The sequence below is a fragment of the Pleurodeles waltl genome, chromosome 1_1, assembly GCF_031143425.1.
Source record: "Pleurodeles waltl isolate 20211129_DDA chromosome 1_1, aPleWal1.hap1.20221129, whole genome shotgun sequence".
In the NCBI taxonomy this organism is placed as follows: Eukaryota; Metazoa; Chordata; class Amphibia; order Caudata; family Salamandridae; genus Pleurodeles; species Pleurodeles waltl.
In genome coordinates, this window is record NC_090436.1 from 408,062,541 (window position 1) to 408,090,222 (window position 27,682).

General features: G+C 46.1%; 1 protein-coding gene across 1 annotated transcript in view; it reads right to left on the reverse strand.

Moving 5' to 3' along the window:
* POLK (DNA polymerase kappa) overlaps positions 1-27,682 on the reverse strand; it is a 505,299-nt gene that overhangs the window by 231,961 nt on the left and 245,656 nt on the right. The window contains exon 4 of the mRNA XM_069223734.1: positions 2,572-2,724. Coding sequence (XP_069079835.1) covers positions 2,572-2,724 — 153 coding nt within the window. The remainder of the gene's footprint in view (positions 1-2,571; positions 2,725-27,682) is intronic.

The following is a 27,682-nucleotide window of genomic DNA, read 5'->3' on the forward strand; positions in this document are numbered from 1 at the left end:
CGCTGCCTGAAGCTAATGCAGAAGACATTTTAAAACTTTTCCCAAACGTGAAGCAAACATGCTTAAGATAAATAATTGCACGGAAGGAGAACTCATTAGGCAGAATAATGGCAAGACATTTTTTATTTGGGGGACACTCTGTTTCATTCCAGTGATGCCGGATGCAGATGAGAATGAGTAGCTTGGTTTGATTAGCATTATCATTCAATGTAAAAAAAAAATAGCAGCCATTCTCTCAGATTAGAAGTAGACCTTGGAGTCTAATGGCTATATTGGGGATCATGAGTGTAGGACAACATGAAGCAGCCATAAGATATAATCAACTAAGCCAGCTGGTACACACATAAACTGAACAGTCTGGGAGAAAAGGAGGATGCCTAAAGTACCCCACACAGAACTGGAAGACTCTAAGTACCAAGTGGAGTTAGAAACAACACCTCGGGTGTTCCCTGCCAGACAGGATAAAAACAATTTTGTATAGACACCAGACATTCCTAGATCAGCAAGTCTCAAAGTCAATATGCAGTTGTCAACAGTGTTACACTCAGTGGATAGAACGAGAAAGATCATGTCTGTTGCAGCACCACCATCGAGGATAGATGTCAGCTCATCCACCTCAGTTGCTAAGGTGGTTTTTACAACTTTAGGTAGGCAAAATCAGAAGATCCACGAGAACAAAGCATTTGAGCTTTCCGGGTGGAATGAGAGCTGCTGGAAAACAATGTTTTCCACGAGTTTGAATGGTACTAATGCCAAGGTTGCCGTTCTGTAAATAGCTGGCAACACTCCCTCCTTCTACTTGGAGAGGGGAGCCTATCAGAGAAAAACCAGACACACATTTAGGTTCAAGAAATGGTAGAAAAGAAAGATCAGGTGGTTTTTGTAGGGCAATTAAGATAAGCAAATGAAGGCTATTATGTAGACTTCTGACGGTGTTTTCCCCTGAATAAATGATTTGAATGCTATACATGAAAAAGTACATTTGCTAGGGTCGGCCTCAAATCACAAATTTTAACAGCTGATTAAGCGGAAAAGAGGAATGTTCTTTTGAAATGCAGATGTGCTCCATTTGTTAGTAAATAGGTTTTCATAGCTTCTTGAGTGAGCTGTGTAGCACTGATGTTGACACTAGAATAAGAAATATGTAATTTGTGTTCCAAGTGAAGAATGAGAAATGCTTTCCTTATAGTTTACGTAGGTGTTAGATGGTTAGATATTTTTCAATGCACACGCATAAGCAAACCCTCATGCATAAATACATTGTGAGGGCATCAATAACAAGTGTAGGGAACCACATTTATATCACCGTACATTTCAGTCTGCTTGAAACTAGTGACAAGTGACTCTTGAGTAGCAGAGAGAGTCATCTTTCAAAGTTCAAAGATGCATGTTAGTCATTGAACTATAACAGATTTCCGTAGTGTTTGTCACTAAGAAGGAGACCTTAATGCGATCTGACCTTCTAGAGATTGAATTTGTCTGAAATAATTGGATCCATTGGTGCACACATCTGGTCAAATGTCCTACCTTGTTGCCACCTTAACTATTTCAAACAGCTCAAGGATTTCTAAAATGCTGGGAATGTTAAAGTCAAAGTCACCTACAATAAGTACTTTTGAGATACTGTAAGAGAAACCCCCACTGAGATTTCAATTAGTTTTTCCTCAGAAAGCATGATTAGATAGGTCATCATATAGGTAAATGTGCCAATGTGGATGGGCTGACAAGATCAAATTAGAGCTTCAGGGCACAGAAAGTCTCAAAAACGAAGAGACTGGACAGCCACCCTGTTCTATAAAGATAAATGCAATTCCTCCCCCTCAGCAAACAACACGGTTTGGATGTAGGATTTAAAATCGTTGCTGAATTGCCACAATTGTATCTGGGTTAGATGACTCACAAAGCCAGGTCTCTCTAAGGAAGCATAGGTTACATGTATTATCCATTTATCGTTCAGTTCCTTAACCTGAAGCACTTCACTAATCAATACAACTCCTTTTCTGTGTCTAAGGGATAGTCTCCTCTTGCTGCACAGGTGCTTGCTCTAACATGGCTTCATAATGTAACTTCTCAAATGTAATTTGGGTTATTTGAGTATTTCTTTTCCATATGGATCCCCTCACATCAGAAAATAAATGTCTCCTTTGAGAGATATTTAATACTTTCTTATGTTTAAAAAATTGCAGTGAAGTGCTCTGAAGTGGCATATTTAGTACTATATAAATCCATATCTTATAAAATTAACACAATTAAATAAATTAGCCTGACATTATGCCATCACAGAGCTAGTGAAAACGGTATAGTATATGGCACCAATTCAGCTCTGGTCTAGCTGCAAAATCTTCTTTGATGAGAACTTGCAAGATCATTCTCATAGTGTAATGTTTTGGGTATAAATACTGCTTTCAACCCCAAGTCCGTAACTTCCACAACAGAATTAGACAACAGTTTATAATTTATATTACACATCACGAAACCTGAGAAACCAACCAAAATTTAAATTGGTCATAACCAGTTAAAATGTCCACAAGACCTCTAAGTTTAGAGAAACCATACACTCTAGTCACTTACCAACATACTCATAGAGCCCACAGCCATAGGTTTATTGTGGAGTTCAGGGTTATCTCTCATTTCTACAGCTGCATAAAATGCATCCATGTCAATATGTATTATAATACGGCTTAAGTCGCGACTCTGATCCAATTCCGCAGCAAGTTTGTCAACCTGGAAAAAGTAACACAATGTCAAATGAAAGGAAACGAAATCTGTAGAATTTAGTTTTATTTTTGCAATTTTATAAAGTACACTCAGGCACAAGATATCAGCACGCTATACAATGGTTTAAACAGATGAATGTGACATAATGAAACATATTCCTCAAATTTGGCTCACCCAGTTCTAAAATGATAGACTGATTCTGATATTCGAGTTCTTGAAAATATATGTGAAAAACAACACAGTACAAGGCTAGTTTTCAAGGTTTCTGCAGTATACTTCAGGAATATTGTACATAATTTTGTTGTGGGTTAAGAACCTTCAACAACTCAAGAGAATGGTCAAGGGCCATGGAACGCTGTACCATAGCAGAAGAATCAATACATAAGGCAAGGTGTTGCACGAAGAAAAAGAAAAATATCTGGAACTCCAAGTGGCAACACTCTAATGGTTTGAATAGGTATCTGTTGACCCAATTAGGATTAGAGTATTGGTGAGGTCCTCTTGTTGACACTTTGCGGACAGTTTAGTTGCACTTACAGAACTGGTGTGTTCTGTGCCTACAGGCATATCATTGCAATCTTTAACATCAATAAAAAGATTGAGCTAATTAGTTAAAGTAATTTGCTGAACTCATTAAATTTTAAATTTAAACAGTGCTGAAAAAGAAAAAAAGGAATACACCTAAAAAGCAAATGCTAGTGAACGTCCGAAGAACAAAAAGTCTAGAATAAATATTTTGTTGTCGTTTTTAGAAATATAGGCAAGAGTAAGAGTTTATAAGAGTAGGGGTATGGGATACCAATGGCAAAGCATGAGAGTAATACTGTCTCTCTGGGCACTTATAGTTAACTACCACTTGTATTAAGCACAATTATTCAACTAACATGGAATTGTAGTGCCTTACAGCAGTAAGTGTGACAATTCATGCATATATTTATTGTTTTGCAATGTATGCTTCTGATGGTATGTTGGGTATGGACTTCAGTGACTTACGCCTACTTTCCTAACCTCTACTGTTCTTTACACAGGACATGGTTAGAACTTGCCACACAAATTTCATTCCACCTCATCAGGAAAAGCATAATTTCCATCAGTGCATGCCACAGTGGCCTAATTTCCTACATACACCTTGGGAAAACTGCAGCTATTAGTGAACTCTAAAACACACTTTTTACAGTGAAAGTAGCTCATGTATAATGAATGCATTTCCAAACTTATGTGAATAGCCAAAGGTTAATATATCAGTTTAACACACACTTGTATGGTATGTCTTTGCTCACTTTTTGGACTCTTTGTTGAAGCTAGTGTTGAAGACTACATAGTAATGAACAATGACAAGTTGTATTATTCTACATAACTCCTTTTTTAGTGTTTTTTTAAACCTTCAGTTTGGTGGAGGGGGCCGAAGAAGATGAGGCCATGTTGCGCATAGCTTCCTTATGACTTCTCTTCCCCTGTCCAACTGATTCATAATATCAGGTGCACAGTGTAAAATGCTTTGTGGAGGGGAGACAAAATACACAATTGTAGATGGGTAGCTCCAACAACATGGAGTTTTCCACTACATGGGTTCCAGGTGAACTCAAAGGAAACTCAAGATTTACATTCATTGTTTATTTATTGTCACTTGGAACCCCTCCAAAAACAATCTCAGTATTGCGATCTACCCATCTAAGAGGAGGAAGAAAATTGGTTGCAAGCAGCCAACCAATATTACTCCTGCCATCCGCTGGCCTAGTCAGACCTGCAGCTGATTGAAGAGGATAACTCCATGTGGACATGGCCACTGGTGTGGCATCAGCTCTCCACTCTCAATGCAATAGAGGATGGTGAGGGGGTGGCAGGAGACCACATATATATATATATATATATATATATGGGCAGGAAATGGCAGGTACTGGTTAGAGTAGTTCGGGAGAGTGACTGAATTTCAGATTATTTTTTGGGATGGAGGATGGTGTTCCGGAGTGGGGCAGTGGGGCAGTGGGGATAGCAGGATGCATAGTATTATTAGTTTTAATATTTGGGGGCAGAGTTGCTGAGGGTGGTAAGACTGGGTGAGGAATGGTATTATTTGTGTGACTTTCCTATGACAAACTGTTCACCTTCGCATCTGCTGCACAAGATAAGCTAACAGATGGTGCTGACATGCAACATAAAATTATAAACAAGGAGCTATCAATAATACGGAATTTTCTAAGTGACATCATAGACACTGAGAGTGAAGGAAAGCATAGACAACAAGCTTGTTCTATTTATCTATATGATGGCTCTTTGAACACCCCAGTCAAAAATAACCCGGTTATTGATAGTTACTCATTCAGATTACAATATATATATAGCTGCCAGACCCATTATGAAGTATATTGATTAGGTTTTACCAGGATGGCATGCCCAAACACTGGTAAATACCTTTAACTCAAAGCACAACACATCAGCATTCCAAATAACAATACATTCACGCGATCTCAGCATGCAAAAGGATCTCGAATACAAAGCATGCAGACACCCTGAGGCCAAGATGCTAGGCTCTTCCCTAAGAACATCTATTGTACAAACCAATGTGGAAATAATTTGTGCTTGTTTTATACATATATTGTGTTGAATATGCATAAACGTTAATGTTATGTGTGTCAAGGTACTGTACAAATGCCAGCATGTGAAAAGCAGGTCTGTAACTTCCACATACTTCATACACGTAGTGACTGCAAATGATTATAGGTGTTACATTTACAACAAAAAAGGCTTTGTGAATTGGCCCCAAGAGGACCAGAGATAAAAACATTATAATGTTTTCTCTACTCAAATTTTCCCCTCATAGATGGATTTTAACAACGATATGGATAAGGAGTCTGAAGTACAAGGCCTTCAAGGATCCATAAGGAAATTCAACCTGAACTTTCCAGCCCCTTGAAAAGGTGAGAACAAGGGGATAGCAGTAGTAGTAGTTCTAGAAAGTAGGACGTTCTAGAAAAGAACTGTTGCATTTGCCCATTTGATAGGGACTAGTGCATTTACTGAGATCATGCAAAGTAGTAGGTGAGGTGGAGTGAGTTTCAGTAGGTGTTAGGCAGAAGACAGAGGGCTGAATGTTGTTACAAGTAATGAAGAAGAGAGTTTTATTTTATGGTGTAAATGAATGCCAGGAATACAGACAAATGGCATGAGAGTCTGCAGTCACAGGAAAAAGGCACCTGAGATGGAAGGGAAACGGGTGAAATGGAAGATGAAAAAAATGTGATCAATGTATTGAAAAAAGTGAGGCATTAGGCAGCACCAGGGCATCCAGTACTCGTGCCAAGAGACAGTCAGAGTTGTACACCGGAAGTGATGCAATGCTTAGGGGAAGTAGCATGTGATATAAATATTAAATACTGAAAAAAACTGTCGAAATCAGGAAATATTTTCAATAAAGTTGAAATGGACCCCTAGTCTAAACATGTGACGGTATGGTATGATCCTCTGTACAAAACGCTGCATCGATCAAGATGAAACTTCCACCTCACAAGAAATGTGTTCATGTGACTTCACAGACTCTGAGTGCGATTAGACATAAATCATAAGGTTTAGAAAAGATGCTGGAATTCCCCCACACCTCCATTCTCACCAAAGTTGGCCCAATTGTTCAAAATCCCATTACTGTACTATTCAACAATGCATCAGGCCTTGCTTTCGACATGCTGCAATCCACTCACCTACAACTCCAAACAAATCTAGTAAAGTCATCTCTGGTAGTTTCTTCAAACATTCCCCATAGAGTTCCGCTTTTGACAACAGTCTCTGGGAGCAAAACAACCCAGCCTTCAACATAATTACATTTCACACAATTCTACCACTAACGATAAGTATTTACTGATGGCAGTAGACTGATATGATTGACATAAATTGTTTCCATAAGTTAACCAAACGTTAGCTGTTTTGTGAGTGGAATAGGTGTAGGCAGTGTAACTTATCAAGGTTTAGTTAACAGGTATGTGTTTTCATACTGTACATAATGCTGGATTCCCTTTGCCATTTATTGGTTACAAATAAGGTTCACACCACATATGCCGAGTAACGGATTCCAACATGAGCTTAGTCTATTTCTTCACGAGCTGCCTTATTTAAACCAAATCAGCTGAATAATTTGGTTTGTCACCCACTCCCGGCATTTTTACTTCAGGTGCTATCTTGTCCCAGAAGGTAAATATACTTCAATAGGAAACCTGAAGGCAGGGATGTTTTATTATGAGATGCGTTTATTGCTGGGGCCATTTTTATAGGTTGATTTAGCTTGTGGCCTAGGTATTACTACTCTGTGTACCCACACTGCACATCAACAGTAGATTGTCCACGTGAGCGGATTCTCTCACTCTGCTGTACCAGTGTATGCTGTACTTTAATCAGTGAAAGCTGACTTTCAAAAGCAGCCATCAGTAGCAAGTACTGAGCACTTATACCATTTTCTCTTGGGATTCTTTGTAAGCAGTGGACACACTTTCTCAAGTTCACGTTATAACATTGAACACAGAAAGTTGGATCAGAAGGTACCAGTTTGGGGACTGAAGCGTTTGTCTTTGTAAGGCCAAACTTAGCGCATTTAGGGCAAGACGTAGCAAAGGGTTTTACCCATTCTGTCCTTATGGGAAAATGTCTTCGTACATATGACCCTTAGTTCTTTAATTTGAACAGTAGACTCTCACAGCACCTTCAAATGTATTTGTTTAAAAACTACCTCAGCTGTTGCAGAAGCACTAAGCAACACAGTCTGCTGATCTGTCTGTACAGATCACAGTATATTCACTTGGCAGTTTTACATATGGTGTTTGTGCGAGAACCTACTGATAGTGAGGAAACTTGTGTCCTCAATGTTGGGTCTTACTCCTCCTAGAGATCTGAACACATTTCACTACATCCAGGTAAAATATAGAGCTCTAGAATTAGGAATGCCAATTTTGGCAGCTGTTTCTACAGAGAGAATGAGAGTCACTATGATGAGTTATTTGCCCTGCCTCAGGGTATCACGTTAATTATAGCAGTTTGCACTGCAGCGTGATTTGTAGTATATAAGAATAGTCTCACGTATATTGTACACTCTGTAGTTTAACCTTTTCTGTCTTAAAACTATTCAAATCTTCAAATTACACTTGTTTCACGTATGCAAACCCTTCTTTGTAGAGGTGGGGGTAATCAATTGTTTTAACAGTTCCTGCATGTCGTGGAAGATAGGTTCGACCAAAAAGTAAAAAGCCAATTTGAGCTTGTAATTTGTATGGGAAGGTTAAAGTGTATCAGACTTTCCAATGAACTTAATAGCAAGCCCTTTTTGATTACTTCAGAATTTATTGTATTTGAAAATAAAATTAAAGAACGTAATTTTTTTATTTTTAAAAATACATTTTGAATTACGCCTAGGCAAGAATTCTGGCAACTCTATCCACATGCTGTAAAATGTTTTCTACAGTCATCAACTATGCTATGAACAGCTCAGCCATCATATATGGCACTACACTTTTCTTGCAGCAAATATAGGGCGTATGTGTGAACCCAGGGCTGTTCTTCTACTCCTGAGGTAACTGAGGCAATGCATACCGTGCCCCTCCCAATGTGAATGCAATGCAATTAAGTATTGTGTCTCAGCTGCAATACTTTGCATAACACATCTATTTGTCACATTTACGGTGCTTTCATATTTTTGTGCATATGTTTTGTCATTAAACCTGTACTATTGACATTTTAAACTGCATATGTTTTGTAGCGTTGGTTCAGGTTTCGATAGTTCAAAACTAATCCGTTGGGTTTCAAAACAGGAAAAATTAGTTTTTATTTTATTGGTAGGTTGGCATGGCACAATTATTCTCTAATATTCAAATCGATATAGATTTAGTTTCAAACCCCTCTGGGCCTCTGGCCACATAGAGAATTGTCACTGAATCTGTGGTTCATCGTGCTAAGTGATTGCTTGTCAAACCGCTTTTTGTTCCAACCTGGTTGACTCTTGTATAGTACTGGATCCAACTGTAATGTCTATTTTGTAGGATTACTCAAGTTTCTGGCACTCTAGAGACGAAAAGGCTCCTATTATATTTTCTTTCCCAACTGGAACATCAATTACAACTGGCAGACCCCAGTCTTCCTCAGCTAGTATTATATCACAGGAATCTGTTAAGTGAGCCAAAAACACAATGGGATAGTCCTCTCAATGTTACTTTCAATTTAAATTTTAGTTCTACAAATTAAGTCTGGTTCACTTAAGTGCCAGTCTAGAGCTTACTATTTTCAAGCTGTCACAGAATCTATTGTTTTTACAGGTTATATACAGACGCCCCGCCCTGAATTCCTGAAAGAGGCATATACAAGCGTTGGCAGTTTATGATGACTTAGAACTTATGGATTATTCTTCTACAAATAATATCAGTAAGAACTACCATAAAAAATAACCAATGCCCGACACATAAACATAAGATAGGAGTGAAAACTAAATGCACCTCAAACTTTTGTCTACATACATCCTTACCCTGTCAGAATAAAATCCCAAAGTGCCTATCTGCATTACTTATTGGTGAATAGTTGCAAAGCTGTTTCAAATTTCTTATGTACCTGTATGGCACTAAGGGCCAGATGTAGCAAAACAAAAAATTGCGACTCGCATTTTGCGAGTTGATGCGACTCGCAAAATGCGAGTCGCAATTTGTAATGCAAGGAAAAAAAACGTTCTGAAATAGCGAATCGCACCCGGACTCGCAACGCAGTGTGCGAGTCCGCAGATTGCGAGGTCGCTTTTTGCGAGTGTGCAAAAAACGAACTCGCAATTAGCGAGTAGGTGTCGCAAATTGCGATTACCTTGCAAATTGCTTACAGGTGCAGCAGAACACTCCAGAAACCACACCAGAACACTCTGGAAACACTTCCTGGCACATGATGATGACATCACAGCCAGGAAGTTTACAAATACACCTGGGAGGAGGCAGGACCACACCCTTTTATAACTGCCGAATTTCACACAGGACAAACAGCAGCTGTCATGGAGGGAACCCCAAGAAAGAGGAAGCTCAAATTTTCTGAGAGGGAGCTGGAGGTGCTGACAGAGGAATGCTGTCAGCACTATGATGACTTGTTTGGGAGAGCAACCCTCAATGTTCCTGAGGCCACAAAAAAACAGCTGTGGCAGGACATCCAGGACAAGATCAATTCCCTGGGGGTGAGCCGTAGGACCATCGACGACATCAAGAAGAGGTGGTATGACCTCCGCTCCCGGACCAAGGAGAGGGTGGCTGAAAGGCTCCAGGAGATGAGAGGCACAGGAGGGGGACCATCGTCTGTGCCACCACCCACACCCCTGGAAGAAAGGGTGGAAGAAACCTTGGAGCAGGAGGCAGTGTCTGGATTTGGGGACCTGGACACCTCAGAGCCCAGCACATCAACCGGTGAGTACCATGTGATATGCCTGTACCCCTATCAATGCCATACCCCCACCCACCATGTACACAGGGGCATGCACAACCAAGATAGCTCCAGTTCAGGGTAGCAAATGCCAGAATGATGCATTATGGGAAATGTAGTCTAGTAGGCAGTTCATAGGCAAATGTTTATTAGGAAGTGTGCAATAGATAGTAGACACTGACAGTCTGTTCCCCATGTCCCACAGGTCTCCAGCAAGACACCACCAACCCTCTAAGCAGCCAGGCCCATGAGGACACCCCAGGACCCCCCAGTACCCCCACCTGCACGGTCAGCAGCATCCCTGCAGTAGCCACACCTGCTGCAACAATTCCACAGGAGGCTGCCCCAGCAACAGGCAGGGATGAGAGAGGTGGAAGCACAGGGCAGCCACCGCTGCGCAGGCGTCGCCGGTCCATTCCATCAGGGCTGCAGTCTGCATCCGGGCTACTTCCTCCCACCACCAGTGAGGCACATCTGCTGCGTGGTCAGCGCCTACAGAATAGAATATTGGGGAGAATTAGTGGTGTGCTGCACCGCTTTGTGCGCAACAACAATGCCAGCATGCAGCACCTCAACACACGGATGGACATGATCTGCAGTAACACTGGGGACCTTGCCCTTGCCATGAGGGAACTGGCGGGAGGACTACTGGCCCAGGCCGAGGCTGGGCGGCGCAGGGATCGGCAGCTCATGCACAGACTGGACAGGATGGCCACATCCATCGGCAGGCTAGCCATGAACACCACAGGCCTGTCGAGGAGGACAGTTGGGCTGCAAGTGGAGATGGGCCATTTCGCTGGGGATGTGGCTAGGGGCCTGGGACGTCTGACCCACATCATAGAAATGATGGAGACACGGGAAATGTCGAGGGCCACAGGGGAAACACCCCAGGATAGTGAGGAGGGCTCAACAGTGACCAGTGTCTCTGTCACTGACAGCAGGGTGCTCAGGAGTGGCAGGCACAGCACCACGGAAGCACCAGGGACCAGCCAGGCTGGCAGGAGGGGCAGAAGGTCCTAGAGATCACCCTGGACCATAAAATGTAGCACATGACGTTAATGTGCCACATGCCTGGTTAGCATTTTCCTGCCCATGGACAATCTTTACTTGTGAATAGTTTAATCAATGCACTAATAAAACAGTTATTTTTGTTCCACTTAACAAATGGAGTTTTTGGTTAATAGGTGAGTATGGTGGGAGTTGACACGTACCGTCCAAAATATTGTGTTGCGATGTGTTCCCGTCTCAGTCTGCCTTGATTAGCTATACTCCTATCCCCATGATGGAGATGTGGTTGTTCTTGCTCTTCATCATCAGGATCTGGGTCTGCAGGGGTGAGAGGTAGCCCACGTCGGGTGGCTATGTTGTGGAGGATGGCGCATGCGACCACAATTTTGAATGAGGTAATGGGGGTATATTGGAGGGCACCTCCACTGCGGTGGAGGCATCTGAATCTTGCCTTCAGGAGTCCGAAGGTGCGCTCGATGAGGTTCCTGGTCCTCTTATGTGCACTGTTGTATTGCCTCTCTGAATCATTGCTGGGTGTTAAAAACAGAGTCATGATCCAAGGCCTGAGAGCATATGCACTGTCACCTGGTGGGCACAAAAGTACACTGTTAGGAAGTCCAGATTGTCGTGCACAGTGACCTGTGTGTATGTCTGCAAGTGTCTGTGGCTCTACCTAGGAGGTAACCGTCTCCGAATTCCCCACGTTCCAGGCGTTGATGTATCCCACTATGCCTAATGTAGGAGTCATGGGTACTGCCTGGAAACTTAGCTACAATGTCCGTGATGACATAATGGGCGTCACAAACAACCTGAATATTGAGTGAGTGGGTACACTTTCTGTTGCGGAAAATGTGTTCCAGATTTGCAGGGGGGCATATTTGAATGTGTGTCCCATCTACACACCCTATGACATGGGGAAAGTGGGCAATGCGGTAAAAGTCCAGCTTGGTGCTGTTCATTTCTGCCTCATTCCTTGGTAAGTATATGAAGTGAGACATGTGCGTGACTAAGGCATCTAGGAAGGCCCTGAGGAACCTTGACACTGCACTTTGGGATACCCCACCTGCAACAGCAATGACCCCCTGATAGCTCCCTGAGGCCAAGAGGTGCAGTGAGCATAGCACTTGCACATGCGTAGGGATGGCGCAGCCACGCAGAGTCTGGTGTTCTAGCTGTGGTTTGAGTAAATCTATTAATTCTAGGATGGCTGCGCTGCTAATGCGGTATTTGTCATAGATATTTTCCTCAGTTTGCTGAAAAAGAGTCTGCCTTGTTCTATATATCTTCTCCTGTCTGTGGCCCCTCCTCCTCCTCTGCTGGGCTGCGTGGACTCTCCTCCTCACTGCTATCAGGTATATCTCCGCCATCTTGAGTAACCCAGATGCCTTCTGGGTCTCCTTTTATACTTTGGTAATGGTTACCACCTGCTCTGAGTTAGTGGTAAATGGGACATGCAAACTGGGCTTTTTGCGACTAGTCGCAATTTGCGAGTTGCAATTGCATAAGGTTTGCGACTCGCAAATTGCGACTTGGTATTTGCGGGTCGCAAAATGGGGTCGGAACGGATGCGAGTCGCAAACGGGTCCCATCGCTTTCTGCGAATTGGAAATGGGCTTTTTGCATCCCATTTCCGATTTTGCACTGTCGCAAATAGCGAATCGGCCCGTTTGCGACTCGCAAACGTTTGCTACATCTGGCCCTTAGATACTTATTTCACACTATTTGTTTCAGCATCTGGTCAAACTGTTTGACCCGGAACAACTTCAAGGCTCTTATACCTTGAATCAAATCAAAGGTGGCCAGAGAAAGTGCAGGCACAACAATACCACACAGTTAATTAATCAGCCTTAAGTATCCTCAATGTGCTTCAGTAGCGGGAAGGGGCGCCACCGCAAGATCACTTCAGATGCAGGAATAATCCCAAAAGTAACTATTCATTCTCTGTGAGCACTATTAAGTAACACGTGGCGAGTCTTATATGAGGTGTCCGTAAGGTGTTCGTTTATTAGGTCGAGCATAAGGGTACGACCTCTTGTATACTTTTTAAGTATTCTTCTTCTGTGGGCTTACAGCTATTCCATTTGTTAGTTTCAGTGTCATTGCTTAATAGTGGTCAGTCATGCCTCTTTGTCCCTCCTTCTGTATGGAAGCAGGGACCAAGTACTGTATAATTATGCTTTGTTTATCTAGTCTGTAGGGGGCTTTTTTTTTTTTTACTTTCTTTCCTGCTCCTATCCAGGAAAGCTTCCCTTTTCATTTGCAGAACACTCTTGCTCTGAGCTAAGCTGTAAAAAGGGCAATAAATCAAGCTCCTATCTTTGTCACATATGGTCTTTGTGGGCTCTTTGCACCCTTTCTCAGCTGCCTGGCTCCCGCCCTTCCTTGGCTTGGATTTCCATTACCAACACTACCAGAGCTCCCCAATTCTTAGAGACAGTGCCCACTTCTGCAAAATACTAGGATCACACTCGCAGCTCCATCAGTACACCTCAGATGACACGATCCAAGTCCCAGCTGTGCAAGGAACCCCACACCCAATGTCTGCCAGAGCACCTCAGTTCTTGCAGTCAGCACTCTCTGCTGCTCCAGTACTGGGACCCCTGTTGCAGCGCCATCAGTGCACCTCAGTTCACACACTCCAAGCGCTCAGCCGTGCCAGTAACCCCACACACGCTGCCTGTCAGAGCACCTCAGTTCTTGCAGTCAGTACTCTCCGCTGCTCCAGTACAGGGACCTCTGGTGCAGCGCCATCAGTGCACCTCAGTTCACACACCGCAAGCCCTCAGCCGTGCCAGTGGCGGGAACCCCACACACGCTGCCTGCCAGAGCACCTTAGTTCTTGCAGTCAGTACTCTCTTCTGCTCCAGTACTGGGACCTCAGACACAGATCCATTAGTGCACCTACGTTCACACACTCCCAGCCGTGCCAAGAACCCCCCACACACTGCCTGCAGGAGCACCCCAGTTCTTTCAGTCAGTACACTCTGCTGATCTAGTCATTGGACCCAGGGCACAGGCCCATCAGTGCACCTCAGTTCACACACTCCAAGCCCTTAGCCATGCCATGCCAGTGCCAGGAACTCCACACACGCTGTCTGCCAGAGCAACTCAGTTCTTACAGACAGTACACTCTGCACCTCGGTTCACACACTCCAAGCCCGCAGCTGTGCCAGTACCAGAATCCCATATGCTGTCTGCCAGAGCGCCTCAGTTCTTACACTCAGTGCTGTTCCAGTAGTGGGACCTTGCGTGCAGTTCCATCAGTGCACCTCAGTTCACATACTCCAAGGTCCTCAACCATGCCAGAACCCTACACATGCTGCCTGCCAGAGAACCTCAGTTCTTACAGTCGGTACACTTTGCTGTTGCACTACTGGGACCTCGGGTGCAGCTCCATCAGTGCACTTCAGTTCTACCCTGGCAAGGTCACTTCCTTTCTTACACTGGGACCCCGCTCACATACAGTTCCATTAAAGCAGCTCAATTCTAATATTCAGTCCCACTTCCAAGACAATTCTAGACCCAAAAGAGCAAAACACAGCTCAGCCAGTGCACCTCAAGTCTAATATTCCATGCCACTGTTGATGGGAACCGCCGCAGCTATACCAGAATCCATCAATTGAAACATTCAGTGCACATTTCTTCTCAGTACTAAGGCTCACACACAAACACGCCCTTCAGGACTCCTTGCTTCTGTGGTTTAGGGGTAATGCCACTCCCATACTGGGCCCCACTTGCAGCTTCACTGGGGCACCTCCAGTCTAACACTTGGCAACCCTGGCATCCCAATACTAGGTTCCACACATAACTCCATTATAATACCTCACTTCTGATCTTGTGCACCTCAACCCTAACCTGCGGCGCCCCATTATTTTAATACCAGGAATTACACGGTACTCCATTTCTTATTCCTCACCCGCTGCCTTTCTGTTATTCCATTACTGGGCCAGGACACAGCTCTGTCTATACCCCCAATCCTGATCTGAAGCATCCCGATATTGCTGAATTGGGGTTCACATACAACTCTGCTAATGCACCTGCTGTTCTGCAGTGCCCCCTGTTGTTCCACACTCTGATTCCTGTCTTAGCTGCCATCTTTATTTGGGAGGGTCTATTTCACCTATCTCACTCCGTTCTTTCCTTTACTCTGTTCACTCTCAATATTTTCTTTCTCCACGACTTTTCTCTTTCCAGCTCTTAAAATCCATATGCTAACAGTTTCGCTCTTTCTTTCAACTGTTTATTTCTACTCCTCTCCCTTTTTTTAATTTCCCTCTTTCGCTTGCTACCTCCTCTTTTAAACTCGCAAACGTGGTTATTTCTTTCCTCATTTCGTTCCTCTCTCTTTTCTTCATCAGGCTTTTATTCTTTCACTATTTTTTTCAATCCCCTTCATTCTTTCTTTGTCTTTTTTATTTGCTCTTTCCTTTGACTCGGTATGCATCCTTTCACTTTTTTTCCTTAGATTTTTCTTCCTTCCTTTCTCTGGTGTTTCTCTTATCTTCATCTGTCAATTCACGGTTTACTATAAATCCCTTTTGTTCCCATCTGTATGTGGAAACCACAAGTTACTTGTCGGGACCCAAAGTGGTTTTCCCATTCTGTGTCTCTGGGAAATGTGTCAGTGCATACATGCCCTGGTTCTTTCGCTGCTTGTTTCTCTCATCATCTCTCTTTTTTTCTTTAATGTTCATTTTTCTCTTTCTTCTCACACTACCTCTAGCAGTCTTTCTTTTAGTACTGTGGAATAAGCCTGATAGAATTCCATGGGGAATCCCGCCCGTCTGGGAACCCTAGATCTATTAAGTGCCTTGGTGGCCTCCCCTAGTTCTTTCAGAGATAGCTCCCTCTCCAGTTCCTGCACGAGGTCTGGATCGAGGGTGGGCAACCCAACACTACCTAGGAATTCATCTGTCCACCCCTCAGGGCCCACCTCTTCGGCCTGATACACCCTCTTAAAGTGGTCCACAAACACATTAAAGATGGCTTGCCAACAAGTCGCCAGATCACCATTAGGTGCATGAACAGGAAGTATAGGAGGGATCTCCTGTCTTAGAATCAAGGCTAGCATCTTGCCAGATTTATCCCCCTCCCTATGAAAGCGCTGTTGGCATGCTTGCAGAGTGCATTTTTCTAAAGTACCCGTAATACGCAGCACCTTCCTGGGGAGCCGGAGCCCCTCCGCTCGCAACTCAGGTGTAGTTAGGTTGGAACACTGAAACTCAGTCAAGCGATGCTCCCAACCCCCAAGGTCTGCCTCCAGCTGTCTCTGAACCCCACTTGTGGTACCAACACAGGCCCCCCCTCATGACTGCCATGAGGGCCTCCCAGTCTAGTACCCTGGAGGTGAGAGTTCCCCAGTTAACCAATAAGAAGCCAGTGACAGAGGTTGCCAGCGCCTCGCAGCACACCACATCCACCAGGAGGTCAGAAGGTATACGCTATCTACACTCGAGATGCAGGTCAACCACCATCCGCAGGTGCAGCTGCACCAGGGCATTATCAGATAGATATCTCCCTAAGAGAGACACCCCATGCAATCTCCAGGGGTCCACCTTAGCAATTAACAGGTGGTCCAACTGACTAGGTGTTGTGCGTCAGTGAGTAGCAGGTGTACTCTGTGACAGGGTGTAAGTCTCGCCAACTATCATGGAACCCCAGATTACGCATGACCATGTCAAGCCACTTGGTCAGCACAGGTTTGGTTCTATGTCTGGAGGGGATAGCGGTCCCCATCTCCATCCAGGTTACAGTTGAAGTCTCCCGCCCATATCACTGGGTTCCCCATACTGTCTTCCAGCAGATTCTGAATATGATAAAAAAAATGTTTATAGTCAATGTTGGATGCGTATGTGTTGAGGACCATAATGGCTCTCCCATCCAGTGTGCCCTGCACCAGAACCAGAACCAAGTAATGACCCGCTATAACAGCCTTGCTGTACGTATGCTTAAATGGGACCCCAGGGGCTATCCAAATGGCCACCCCCCTGCGTAGGAGGAAAACAATTGTCCCCTCCATTTCCTAATCAACTTTAGAGCTTCTTTCCCCATAAAGTAGATCTCCTGAAAACAGGCTATCTGCACCCTGTGATGCCGTAGGAAGGAGTGAACCCTATATCTCTTGGTATACTCCTTCAGGCCTCACACATTCCATGTTACAATGTTCATACAATCAGCCATACTAATGCAGGTGTTCATCCCGGATGACCCAAACTGTATCCTTCCCCGATCCATTGCCACTGTGTAGGACTCCATGCCACAATAACCAACCAAACAACAGATTTGCTGCACTGCAGTTAAAACTCAACAGGGTTGAGGGGGAACCAAACAATAAACCCCTTCCAACACCTCCCCCCCTACCCTGGATAGACAGAATAACAACAATAACAATCCATACTGCACATCCATTTCTCTCCTTGCTGTCGGGACACTCAGCCTAAACCCTGAACCCAGAACTGTAGCCTACCACTAATGTGGAAGTAGCATCCCCCTGCCTCACACATAATTTAATAACATATCACTTGTAAGATATACAGTTGGTCAACCTGGGAAACAGCCCAAACAACAAATCATGAAAAACAAGGTGCGTTGTCCACGAAAGCGGAACAACGCTTTTGTGAACAACAACTGTTTTCCTCTGCCTTAACCACGAATGTCCTAAACAATGAATATGCATGGTTAAGACAGAGGAAAACAGACTCAGGATCGGGAGAGGACACGGTCAGGTAAGTGTTGCTGGGGTAGGGTTGGGGGCTAGTTTTAGTGGCAGGGGTGGGGGTCAGGCTAATTTTAGTTTTTAGGGGCAGGGTGGGGGGGGGTCGGGTAGTTTTAGGGGCAGGGTGTGGGCCGCAGTAGTTCTAGAGGCAGTGTAATTGTAGTTTTTAGGGGCGGGGTCGTTATAGGGGCAGGTAAGTTTAGGTTTTAGGGGCGGGGTTAGGGTAGTTTTAGGGGAGGAAATGAGGGGTCGCAGTAGTTCTAGGGGCGGGGGTAATTTTAGTTTTATGGGGCAGGGTGGGGGAGTCGGGTAGTTTTTGGGGCAGGGTGGGGGGGTTGGGTAGTTTTAGGGGCAGGGTGGGGGGGTCGTGGTAATTTTAGTTTTTAGGGGTGGGGTAGTTTTAGGGGTGGGGCTTCGGAGTAGTGTTAGGGGTGGGGGTAGAGGGTCGGAGTAGTTTTAGGTTTCAGGGGAGGTGTGGGAGGGTCGGAATAGTTTTTTAGGAGCAGGGTGGGGGGTCGGGGTAATTTGAGCTTTTAGGGGCAGGGCTGAGGGGGGCAGGGTAGATTTAGGTCTAAGGGGCGGGGTGGGGAGTCGGGTAGTTTCAGTTTTTTAGGGGTGGGGTGGTTTTAGGGGCGGGGTGGGAGGTCAGGGTAGTTTTAGTTTTTTTAGGGGTGGTGGGTCTGGGTAGTTTTACGTTCTAGGGGTGGGGGTCGGGGAAGTTTTAGGTTTTAGGGGTGAGGATGGTCGCAGTAGGTTTTAGGGGCAGGGGTGGGGAGGTTGCTGTAGTTCTAGGGGCAGGGGCAAGGTCATTTTAGTTTTTAGGGGCAGGGGTGGGGGGGGGGGGTCGCGGTCGTTTTAGGGGCAGGAGTGGGGGGCCAGGCTAATTTTAGTTTTTAGGGGTGGAGGGGTCGGGTAGTTTTAGTTTTTAGGGGCAGGGGTGGGGGCGGGGTAGTTTTAGTTTTTAGGGGCAGGGGTGGGGGCGGGGTAATTTTAGATTTTAGGGGCAGGAGTGGAGAGTCGGGTAGTTTTAGGGAAGGGAATGGGGAGGTCGCTGTAGTTCTAGGGGCGGGGGTGGTGGTAATTTTAGTTTTATGGGGCGGGTGGGGGAGTCGGTAGTTTTAGGGGCGGATGGGGATCGGGTTAGTTTTAGAGGCAGGTGGGGGTTGTGGTAATTTTAGCTTTTAGGGGTGGGCTTCGGAGTAGTGTTAGGGGTGGGGGTCAGAGTAGTTTTAGGTTTCAGGAGATGAATGGGAGGGTCACGGTAGGTTTAGTTTTTAGGAGCAGGGGTGAGGGTCGGGGTAATTTGAGCTTTTAGGGGTAGGGGGTTGGGGTAGTTTTAGGGGCGGGGTGGAGGGGGTTGCATGCAGGAACCTTGCATGTCATTCCATGCATGCCTTTACCAGGCATGCCTTTACAACGAAAAATCGTTAAGGCATTTGTGGTAAAGGCGTTAGTGGTTACAACGCAGCCGTTGATCCGACTCCGTTGGTCAGGCATGCGTGGTTCCAGCATGCGTTGTTCCGCCCTATATTCATGGTGACCTCCACTAGAACAGTGCAACCATAATAGAAATTAAAACAAGACATATTGAGCTCAGTCGTTATGCACAACTCTAGGATTAGTATTTGCACAGTACGCCGCACCCTCCCAAAAAAGGTGAGAATCGAAGCGACAAGAAGAAAAGGAACACAGAACTATTGTGAAACTCATCAAAAGGATAATAATGCAGTCAGCTGTATCACCCAACTCCTTTGCCGGTTCTGAGGCTTCCAGCGTTCCTTCATCATCTGTCACATTGGCCAAGGGTACCAATGCCAGAGTTCCATTCCCCTGAATCTCAAACCTGGAGGGACCTCCACCACCAGACTGCGAGGAGCTATCCATTCCCGAGAATTCACATGAACTCATGTTAGGACTGCGGGCCCACAAGGCACCTCCCGTACCTGTCTGTCCATATCCAGAACCATTCCTGGATACCTTGTCCCATATTTCTAGCCAGCACCATATATCTTCGGGGTATCAAAAAAGTGAGATTTGCCACGCAGAGATGACTCACAATTGCACAGGACACAGGAGCAGGTAGCGGATACCCACTGAGTGCAGCTTAGGCTTTGCCTACAAGAAGCCCTTCCTGAAACCCTGAACCTTGTTGGTATAGTCCGAATATACAGATACCTATGGTTCTCGAACTGAACAGTGCTTGTTTTACAGGCAGCCCTAAGTATGCAATCACGGTCCCTGTATTTTAGGATCTGCACTATGATGGAACGCAGCAGTGTCCCAGGTCTGGAGGGAGCCACTAGTGCTTGATGCGCTATTTCAACTGCAAACATGAGAGATAGTCCGGCTTGTTTGAGCACATCCCGAATCCAGCGTTCCACAAATGCCTCTGTGATATTGCACTCGGACCGCTACAGGAACCCCACAAGGCAAACATTATTGCAGCATTAACTGTCCTCTGCATCCTCAATCCCGCGCCTCAAGAGTCCCGGCTTTGGAGGTGACTATGGCTAGTTGCTTCTTCAGTGTGGCCACTTCAGATTGCAGTTCAGAGATGGAGTCTTCTGCCACTCACACCTTGTCTGACACTTTCCGAAGGTCTGCTCTGAGGAAATTACCTTCCAGTGCACAGTTTCTATTTTCCCCTCGAGAGCCACCCTGGACCCATGTATGTTTGCACGCAATTCTGGGTGGGTGGCATCTCGGCAGACGCACCCTGACCAAGTTTCTCCCTCTGACCAGCCTGTTGTGTCTGCCGCTGTGGGACTGCTGCTGAGGGAAGGAGTTTGAGATAGTGTACTGCTCCATAGTATTCTTCTGAGGGGGAAGACGCCTGTTTTTTTCTCCACATGTGGGTACCTCCAAGGGAGGACGTCACAGGCACTCCACACCAAGTAATCGGTCAGTGGCTCTCCAGGTGCCCAACACGTGTCTCACACAACTCCAAGCACAGTGGGATTCACTCAAGCACCATTGCAACCCCCACCCGGTCACAGATATAAGTGTGGCAAGCCGCTGCATCCAGCACGAAAAAAGGAACCCACAGGGTCCGGCGCACCTATGGATACAACAACACCCATGCACAAGCTTGCAGGGCCTGTATCACCCAGTTCCGGCCTGACGATTGGGGTCTCCCGCCAGAGACCAAGTGTCAGAACATGCGCACCCCCTGAGGACAATCAGGGTGCCCCCGAATGATAACCCCTGCCGCCACAGGTCCACCTTGCAGGCCTCTGCCTGAGCCATCCAGTTAAGTCTCAGTGTCTCCCAGGTGGCCAAACAGCTCACTGTTCAGGGCTCGCAGACCCTTTCTGTGTCCAGCCAACTCAGGAGGTGACCAGCACCACAGCATGCCTCATGCAGAGGGCTGATAGTTCTGGAGGGTGAGGGAGGGAGGTCGGGCGATCCCACTGACGAATCCTACCTTCTTAGCATTCCCTTACCGGCTGATGGAATCCCAAAGGGGGAGGTCCACCAGCACTGTCACATAAACAACAGGGAGGCCCCGTGCCTGGAGGCCTCCAGCTCCGCAGGCCGCAACAGTCTTAGAAGGCTCACTGCAGGACGTGTCCTACCATTTGCAGTAGCCACTTCGTACCTCATCAGTCCGCGCTGCCCCCTCACCCGCGAGGAGCTGCTCCGGGATGCATACCTCTAACTTTCAGGGCTGAGCACAGCAGGAAACAATCAAACAGTCCCAGCCAGGCCGCACAGTCAAGGCCTGCCTCCAGCGCAGTCCCCACAGTCTCTTAAGGCCCTTGCAGTCACCTCACCTTCTCTTGTCCCAGCAGCCTCAACTCCACTGAACTGCACTGAATTCCACTTATACAGGGTGTGGGGGGGGGGTGTAGCACCAGTCACCGTCCCAGTGTGGCACCCTACTAATGAAGGTACGGCAGGATATTGAAGGATTAGGCCAGCCCAAAAGGAGTTTGCTAGAAGTGTGTCCCGCCGGCTGTCTTGCTTGGCCACACTCAGGTGGTTCTCATTTTAATAGGACAAAAGGCCAAGTCACCCACTGAGATTGGAATCTGTAACGTGCAGGCTACACGGATTTTAGCAACAGAGGCATAAGTAGCACTTGTACCCAGTGCATCCATGCCTGTACCCCGATTGGGGCTTTCTGACATTCTGTGCTCTCTGCCTTCTGGCTTCCCAGCATTCTCCCACCTTGCGCCTTTCAGTTCCCGCTACCAGTTCCTCCTGCACATCATTGCCAAAAGCCACCTATGCCGCTTTCCCATGCATGGCCTGTCCCTTGTTGACCCCTGTGCCTCCTATGTGGGCCCCATTTGAAAATCGAAACTTCAGTAATATTTGGTCAGTAATCACCTCCTACCTGCAAGACATACTTAAGCAATTCCCCCAGTAGTGAATAATGATCATTGAAAGTGGGTAGCCGTGAAATGTGCACCAAATATCAAGAAGCAACCAGGTGAATCCCAAAACGCTCAAGGAAGGTTTAGGTTGATTCTACCCCTCGGAAACATTTGAAAAAAATTGCGTCAAGTACATAATTTATTTATTTCTTGTTTAACACTTCTACCAGAAATGCCAGGCATAGTTTATGATAGTATGAGGTAAATTGTGGGTAGTAAATCAGGTAATTACTGTACATTGTGAGGTGGATGTAGGATGAGAAATAGGACAAAATAGTTTGTCTGAACACATGCAGTATATATAGTGTTGTACCATAATACCATGCGCCTGCAGATACTGCACACACTGGTGTCACGACCAGAGTTTGCAGTGCTCCTGGTCCAGCTCCTAGGGTGGCTTGACTGTATCTGGTGCTGTCCTTGTGTGGCTGGACAGGGAGCTACTCCCATTGCTGAAATCTCCCAGTGTCCATAAGTTTCATGATTTTTTGTAGGTGCCTAACAGGCATAACATCATAACGTACCCCTCTTCACCAGTAGGGCACCAACATTCAAAAATCTGATTCCCAACCTGGATCACTAACATTGTGTGTAGTGGACTTTTGCTACTTACTGACTCTCCTTCACTTCCATCTGTGCCTGCAGCGCTGAAGCAAGAAAGGGTGGAGGAGTTTAGGGAGTCAGTCATCATACCTCCTTGCATAGTCAGAGAATGTACTAGCAACTTGCCGAATCTGCTCTAGACTGTTTTGAATCCGTCTGCCTCACAGGGAATAAACACAGGCGAGGAAGGATGGAGTTGAACTTTAAACTTTGTACTTGTATAGCCCACTACTCACCCGTTAGGGTCTCAAGGCGCTGTACGCATACCGCTGTGGAACCCCTCCTGGCTTTTCCCTGTGAGGTGCCCACTCCTGGGCAACCTCCAAGGTGAAGCCAGGCATCCCAGCGCTGTTGGGGCCGTTGTGGAGATTAAGCAAGCTACTGCCCAGAGTTACAGAGTGGGACCCATGAATTAGATTAGGCACTGATGCGAGAATTATCAGGTCTGAGGAAATTGAGTCCAAGACCTGCCAAGGCGGGACATGAACCCTGGTCCTGGGTCAGATTTCTGCATCAGGGTCTGCCGCTCTAACCAGTGAGCCACACTTCTCCACAGTTGGTGTTCTAATCTAATTTTTATGACTGAATAGTAATATTACATTCTTGTAGCTCTTCATGATGCATGCTGGGGCGGTCCACTGCTCTGGTAACAGAAGGATTAATTTCAAATGCGTGGTGGTGTGCTTTGTGGGCTAACACCATACAGAGATATCTATCTATATATTTATAAATACACATACAGATAAATATATACTGACACACTTTCGCCCAATTCTTTCTTCCCTCTCTCACCCATGTCCTCTTTCTCCTTCTCTCTGTGCCCCTTTCTCTCGCACCACCTCTTTCTCCTCCACAGGTGCACACGTTTTATTATTGATTTTTTAAACTTACATTTCTCCTCCTTCCATAAAAACCTGCATGTTATATGTTGAAAGAAGGGAGGTTACAGCTTTTCAGTAAATTTAAACGGAGATGGTAGTGTGAAGACAGGCCTGCGGCTGCCGATATTATTTCAAAGTGTGAAGTAAAACGGAAATCATGCACATATAGAAGAGGGGAGACCAGTGCACTAAACCCTTGATCACAAACTGCAGTAGGTTAAAATGTATTGCTGCTACAGCGTACCAATGATGCACCCCTTTTCACATATAAACTAGAAAGACCCCAAAAGCACACAAGCATGTCATATAGAGGCGCATATTAGTGACGAGATCATAAAATTTGTTCTCAAAAAGGGCCTGAGCACAGTGTGACCAGGAGTACGGTACAACAGGCGGTATCGGTCCTAAAAAATAAACAGGTTGATGAAGAACAGAAACTGTTAGGTCATAACCGTAGCACGTACAATGGAGGCACGTAAGGAGCAACGAATGCGCGTGCTGGCGCAAAGGGCGAGCCCCAAGTCTAAAGTGTGTCTTACAGTATGGAGGAGTAATGTCATGCATATATTGAGTCGTGACATGCCTCATGGCAGAGTATCATAAGGGGTGAACAGTCAACTAAGAGCTTTCTAAGCTCATTGGCTCTTCTGTGAGTCCTTACAATTCATGTAGCACATCGTCCCATTCCATTCCAATGGGGACCCTGCGAGGGCCGAGGGCTTCCTCTCGCCGAAGGGTCACGGATTCAGCCTTTCCCCACAAGAGAGTTGCTGCGCGCCAACACTGTAATCCTGCCAGTGTGCTGGCTCGCCAGTGCATTGTGATGGGTCTACGAACCATCAGCAAAGTGAGGTCTAAAAAGCAGTTGGTGGTGCTCCCCGATTTTTTACATTTGAATATATCTAAAAGTCCACTCTCCATGGAGCACACCCCCGTCTGCCCCATGATGTCAGTCAGTGGGTCTGTGATCTCCTGCCATAGTACTTCCACTACTGGGCAGCTCCAAAACATGTGGGCCATGTCAGCGTTGAGCGCACTGCATCTAGGGCAGCTTGAGATGGGGTCGAAAGTGCTGTGTAAGCGCGCCGCGGTGAGATACGCACTATGCAGAACATTATGCTGAATATATTGGAACTTAGTGTTACAGCAGAGTTTGCGTAGGTACGCTAAAGCCCTGTCCCATTCCTTTTGCGTCAGAGCACGTCCTATGTCGTGCTCCCAATTCGGTCTAGTGGATTGCAGAAGGTCGTGTGCTTAGTATGCCAAGGCCTGAGTGAACCATGTAATTAGTCTGCGACCGATGCCTATGGTGTGGAGTGTGTGTACCAGGGGATGTAATTTTGGGACTGTGTCGTGTCAACTATCTGCCAGTGGTGCTGCAGTCTGGCCACCAGTGTGTTCTATGCCAGGAAGTGCCCATTGGGTGAATTGTGATCGGTCTGCAACTGCACAAAGGGAATGAGCGCAGAGTTCTGAAACAGTGTACCAAGAGTGTCAACTCCCTCAGTTTCTCATGCTCTGAGACCCTCCCTCCCAATCAAATCTCTGAAAGGGCGAATAGAGCTGATGTGGTTCTCTGGCATGTACTGTGTGAGAGCTGGCAACAGTCGCAGACTCCTGTGGTAACTGCTGTGTGCTATTCGTAAGAGATTAGTGGACCACCTAGGGACTTTTCCTTGTGGTAGGAAAGCTTCTTGCACTATGTGCCGAGCTCGGTCTGGTGTGGGGGATCCCAGCTCTTCCAGGAGGCATCAGACTAACCAACGGGATGGCCACTGCAGTTGTGCCGCCAGGTAATAATTCAAAAAATTGGGGGCTCCAAGTTCTCCTATCTCCATTGAGAGCTGGAGCTTGTGTAATGCAACATAGCTTCGACCCTTGTTCCAGAGGAAGCTCCTCATCATACTATGTAGAGCACGGAAGGTGTTGCACGGTATATGCACTGGGAAGTTGTCGAAGTAGTATTGTAAGCATGAGAGCATCACCATTATGGACTGAGACACTCGATCATGAACAGTAAGCGGAAGCGGGCTCCAGAATGTCAGCTGGGGTGTAGGGAGGCGATGGCTTTAGTGCGATTGCCATCAATGAGGTCCTGTGTGTTATGGTAAATGCGGATGCGTAAGTACCGGAATATGCACAGTTACCATCACATAGAATGTGAATCCACTGTTAAATATGGTGGGTAACAGTCTGGACTGAGGGGAAACAGGCACGACTTAGCCCAGTTCAATCCCAATTCTGAGGCAGTGCAGAACTCTTCTAGGACATCCCCAATCTTCTCTATCACTCGTCTGATAAGCATGTTGTCTGCATAAAGCGAGACAATATGCATTTCTTCTCCCATCAGGATACCCCATGCCAATCACCTCTGCTGCAGCCGCTGTGCCAGCTGCTCCACTGTGAGAGCGAAGAGGAGTGGAGACAGAGGGCATCCCTGGCATGTTTCTCTAATTATTGTTATAGGAATTGAGATGCGCTGTCCAGTCTTCACCTGGGCCATAGGGTCTGTATAGTAGAGACGTATGAGGCACAAGAGTCTGCCTGTGATGCTCAGTTTCAACAGTGTTGCGAACATGAACTCCCAATCCACTGTGTCGAGTGCTTTCTCTAGGTCTAGCACTAGACAAGCTGCATATGGCCAGTGGGCCAGTGCTTGTTCCATCACTTTGTGGAGTCTGCGTTTATATAGGGAGGTTGATCGGCTTGTAATGGAGCCACTTTGGCCTCTACGAACCAGGGAGGGTAGGCACTCAAGGCGGCGCCCGTAATGATCTTACTAAGTATTATATATTCAGTCCGCAGCATAGATAGCAAGCAATATGACAATACCTCATGGGGGTCTTTATCTGGTTTTAGGAAGGCGACCCTCTGCCAGGGTGCACTGACAGAGCTCGAGCATCTGGGGGACCAGGAGATCCTCATAGGCCTTGAAGAACCCAGCTGGGAGTCCATTTAGTCCTGGAGTCTTAATTGTGCTGGATCCTCGGATAGCGCCCCTGATCTCTTGTTCTGTGATGGGCGTATTGAGGTCCACCTGCACCACAGTGTCAACAGTCTGCAGTGTAGTTCTGTCAATTAAGTCCCGTATATGGGCCTCATGACTGATTGGGAGGATCATATAACAGCTTGTAAAGGGCTGTAAATGCTCCATGAATGTCTGATAACAAGGCAGGGCGGTGACTGCCGAATCAAGGTTAACAGGGTGACCGATGATGTGCTGCACAGCAGCCACGCCAGCAGGTGGCCAAATTTATTACCTTGTTGTAGGGGTGGACTGAGCATGCCCCATTCAAGATACAGTAAGAGCGGGTTGTGGTGTGAGAAGTCTTCCATAAGCACTCTGCATCAGTGACTTGTGAATGGATGGTCCGGTGGCAGAGAATTCGGTTGATGCACAAATGTAAAGGAGGTGAATAATAAGTTTCTTTCATGTCAGGATGTAGGGTTTGCCATCTATCTAATAAAGATCAGTATGTAAGCCATTGAGGGAGGCCTGATGCAGCTGCTACGACTGGGGAAGTCGGCAGTGGAGGTGTGATGAGTCCAGGTTGGGCTCCCCTCCAAAAATCCATGGTATGTGCACCCATCTAGTGAGGATGACCGAGAGGTGGGCCAGAAAGGCCTGCTGCACTACATTTGGTGCATAAATGCTGCCTAAGAGGAGGGGGTGACCATTTAATTGTCCTTCTACCAGGACATAGTGCCCTTCAGGGTCTACTTCAGTGGCAAGGTAATGAAAGGGGACTGTAGGATGTGGTCCAGGAGCATTATCCACGCCAGCGTTTCTGCAGCTGAGTATCCTCCCCTCCCGCAATATGTGTTTCTTGGAAGAATGCGATCTGTACACCGTGCCGCCTAATGTATTGTATAGTGTGCCGCTGTCGCGCTATCCCCACACTTCAGACATTTCAAGTCATTATCTGCTGCCTAGTCATGTCTCCTTTGTGGTGTAG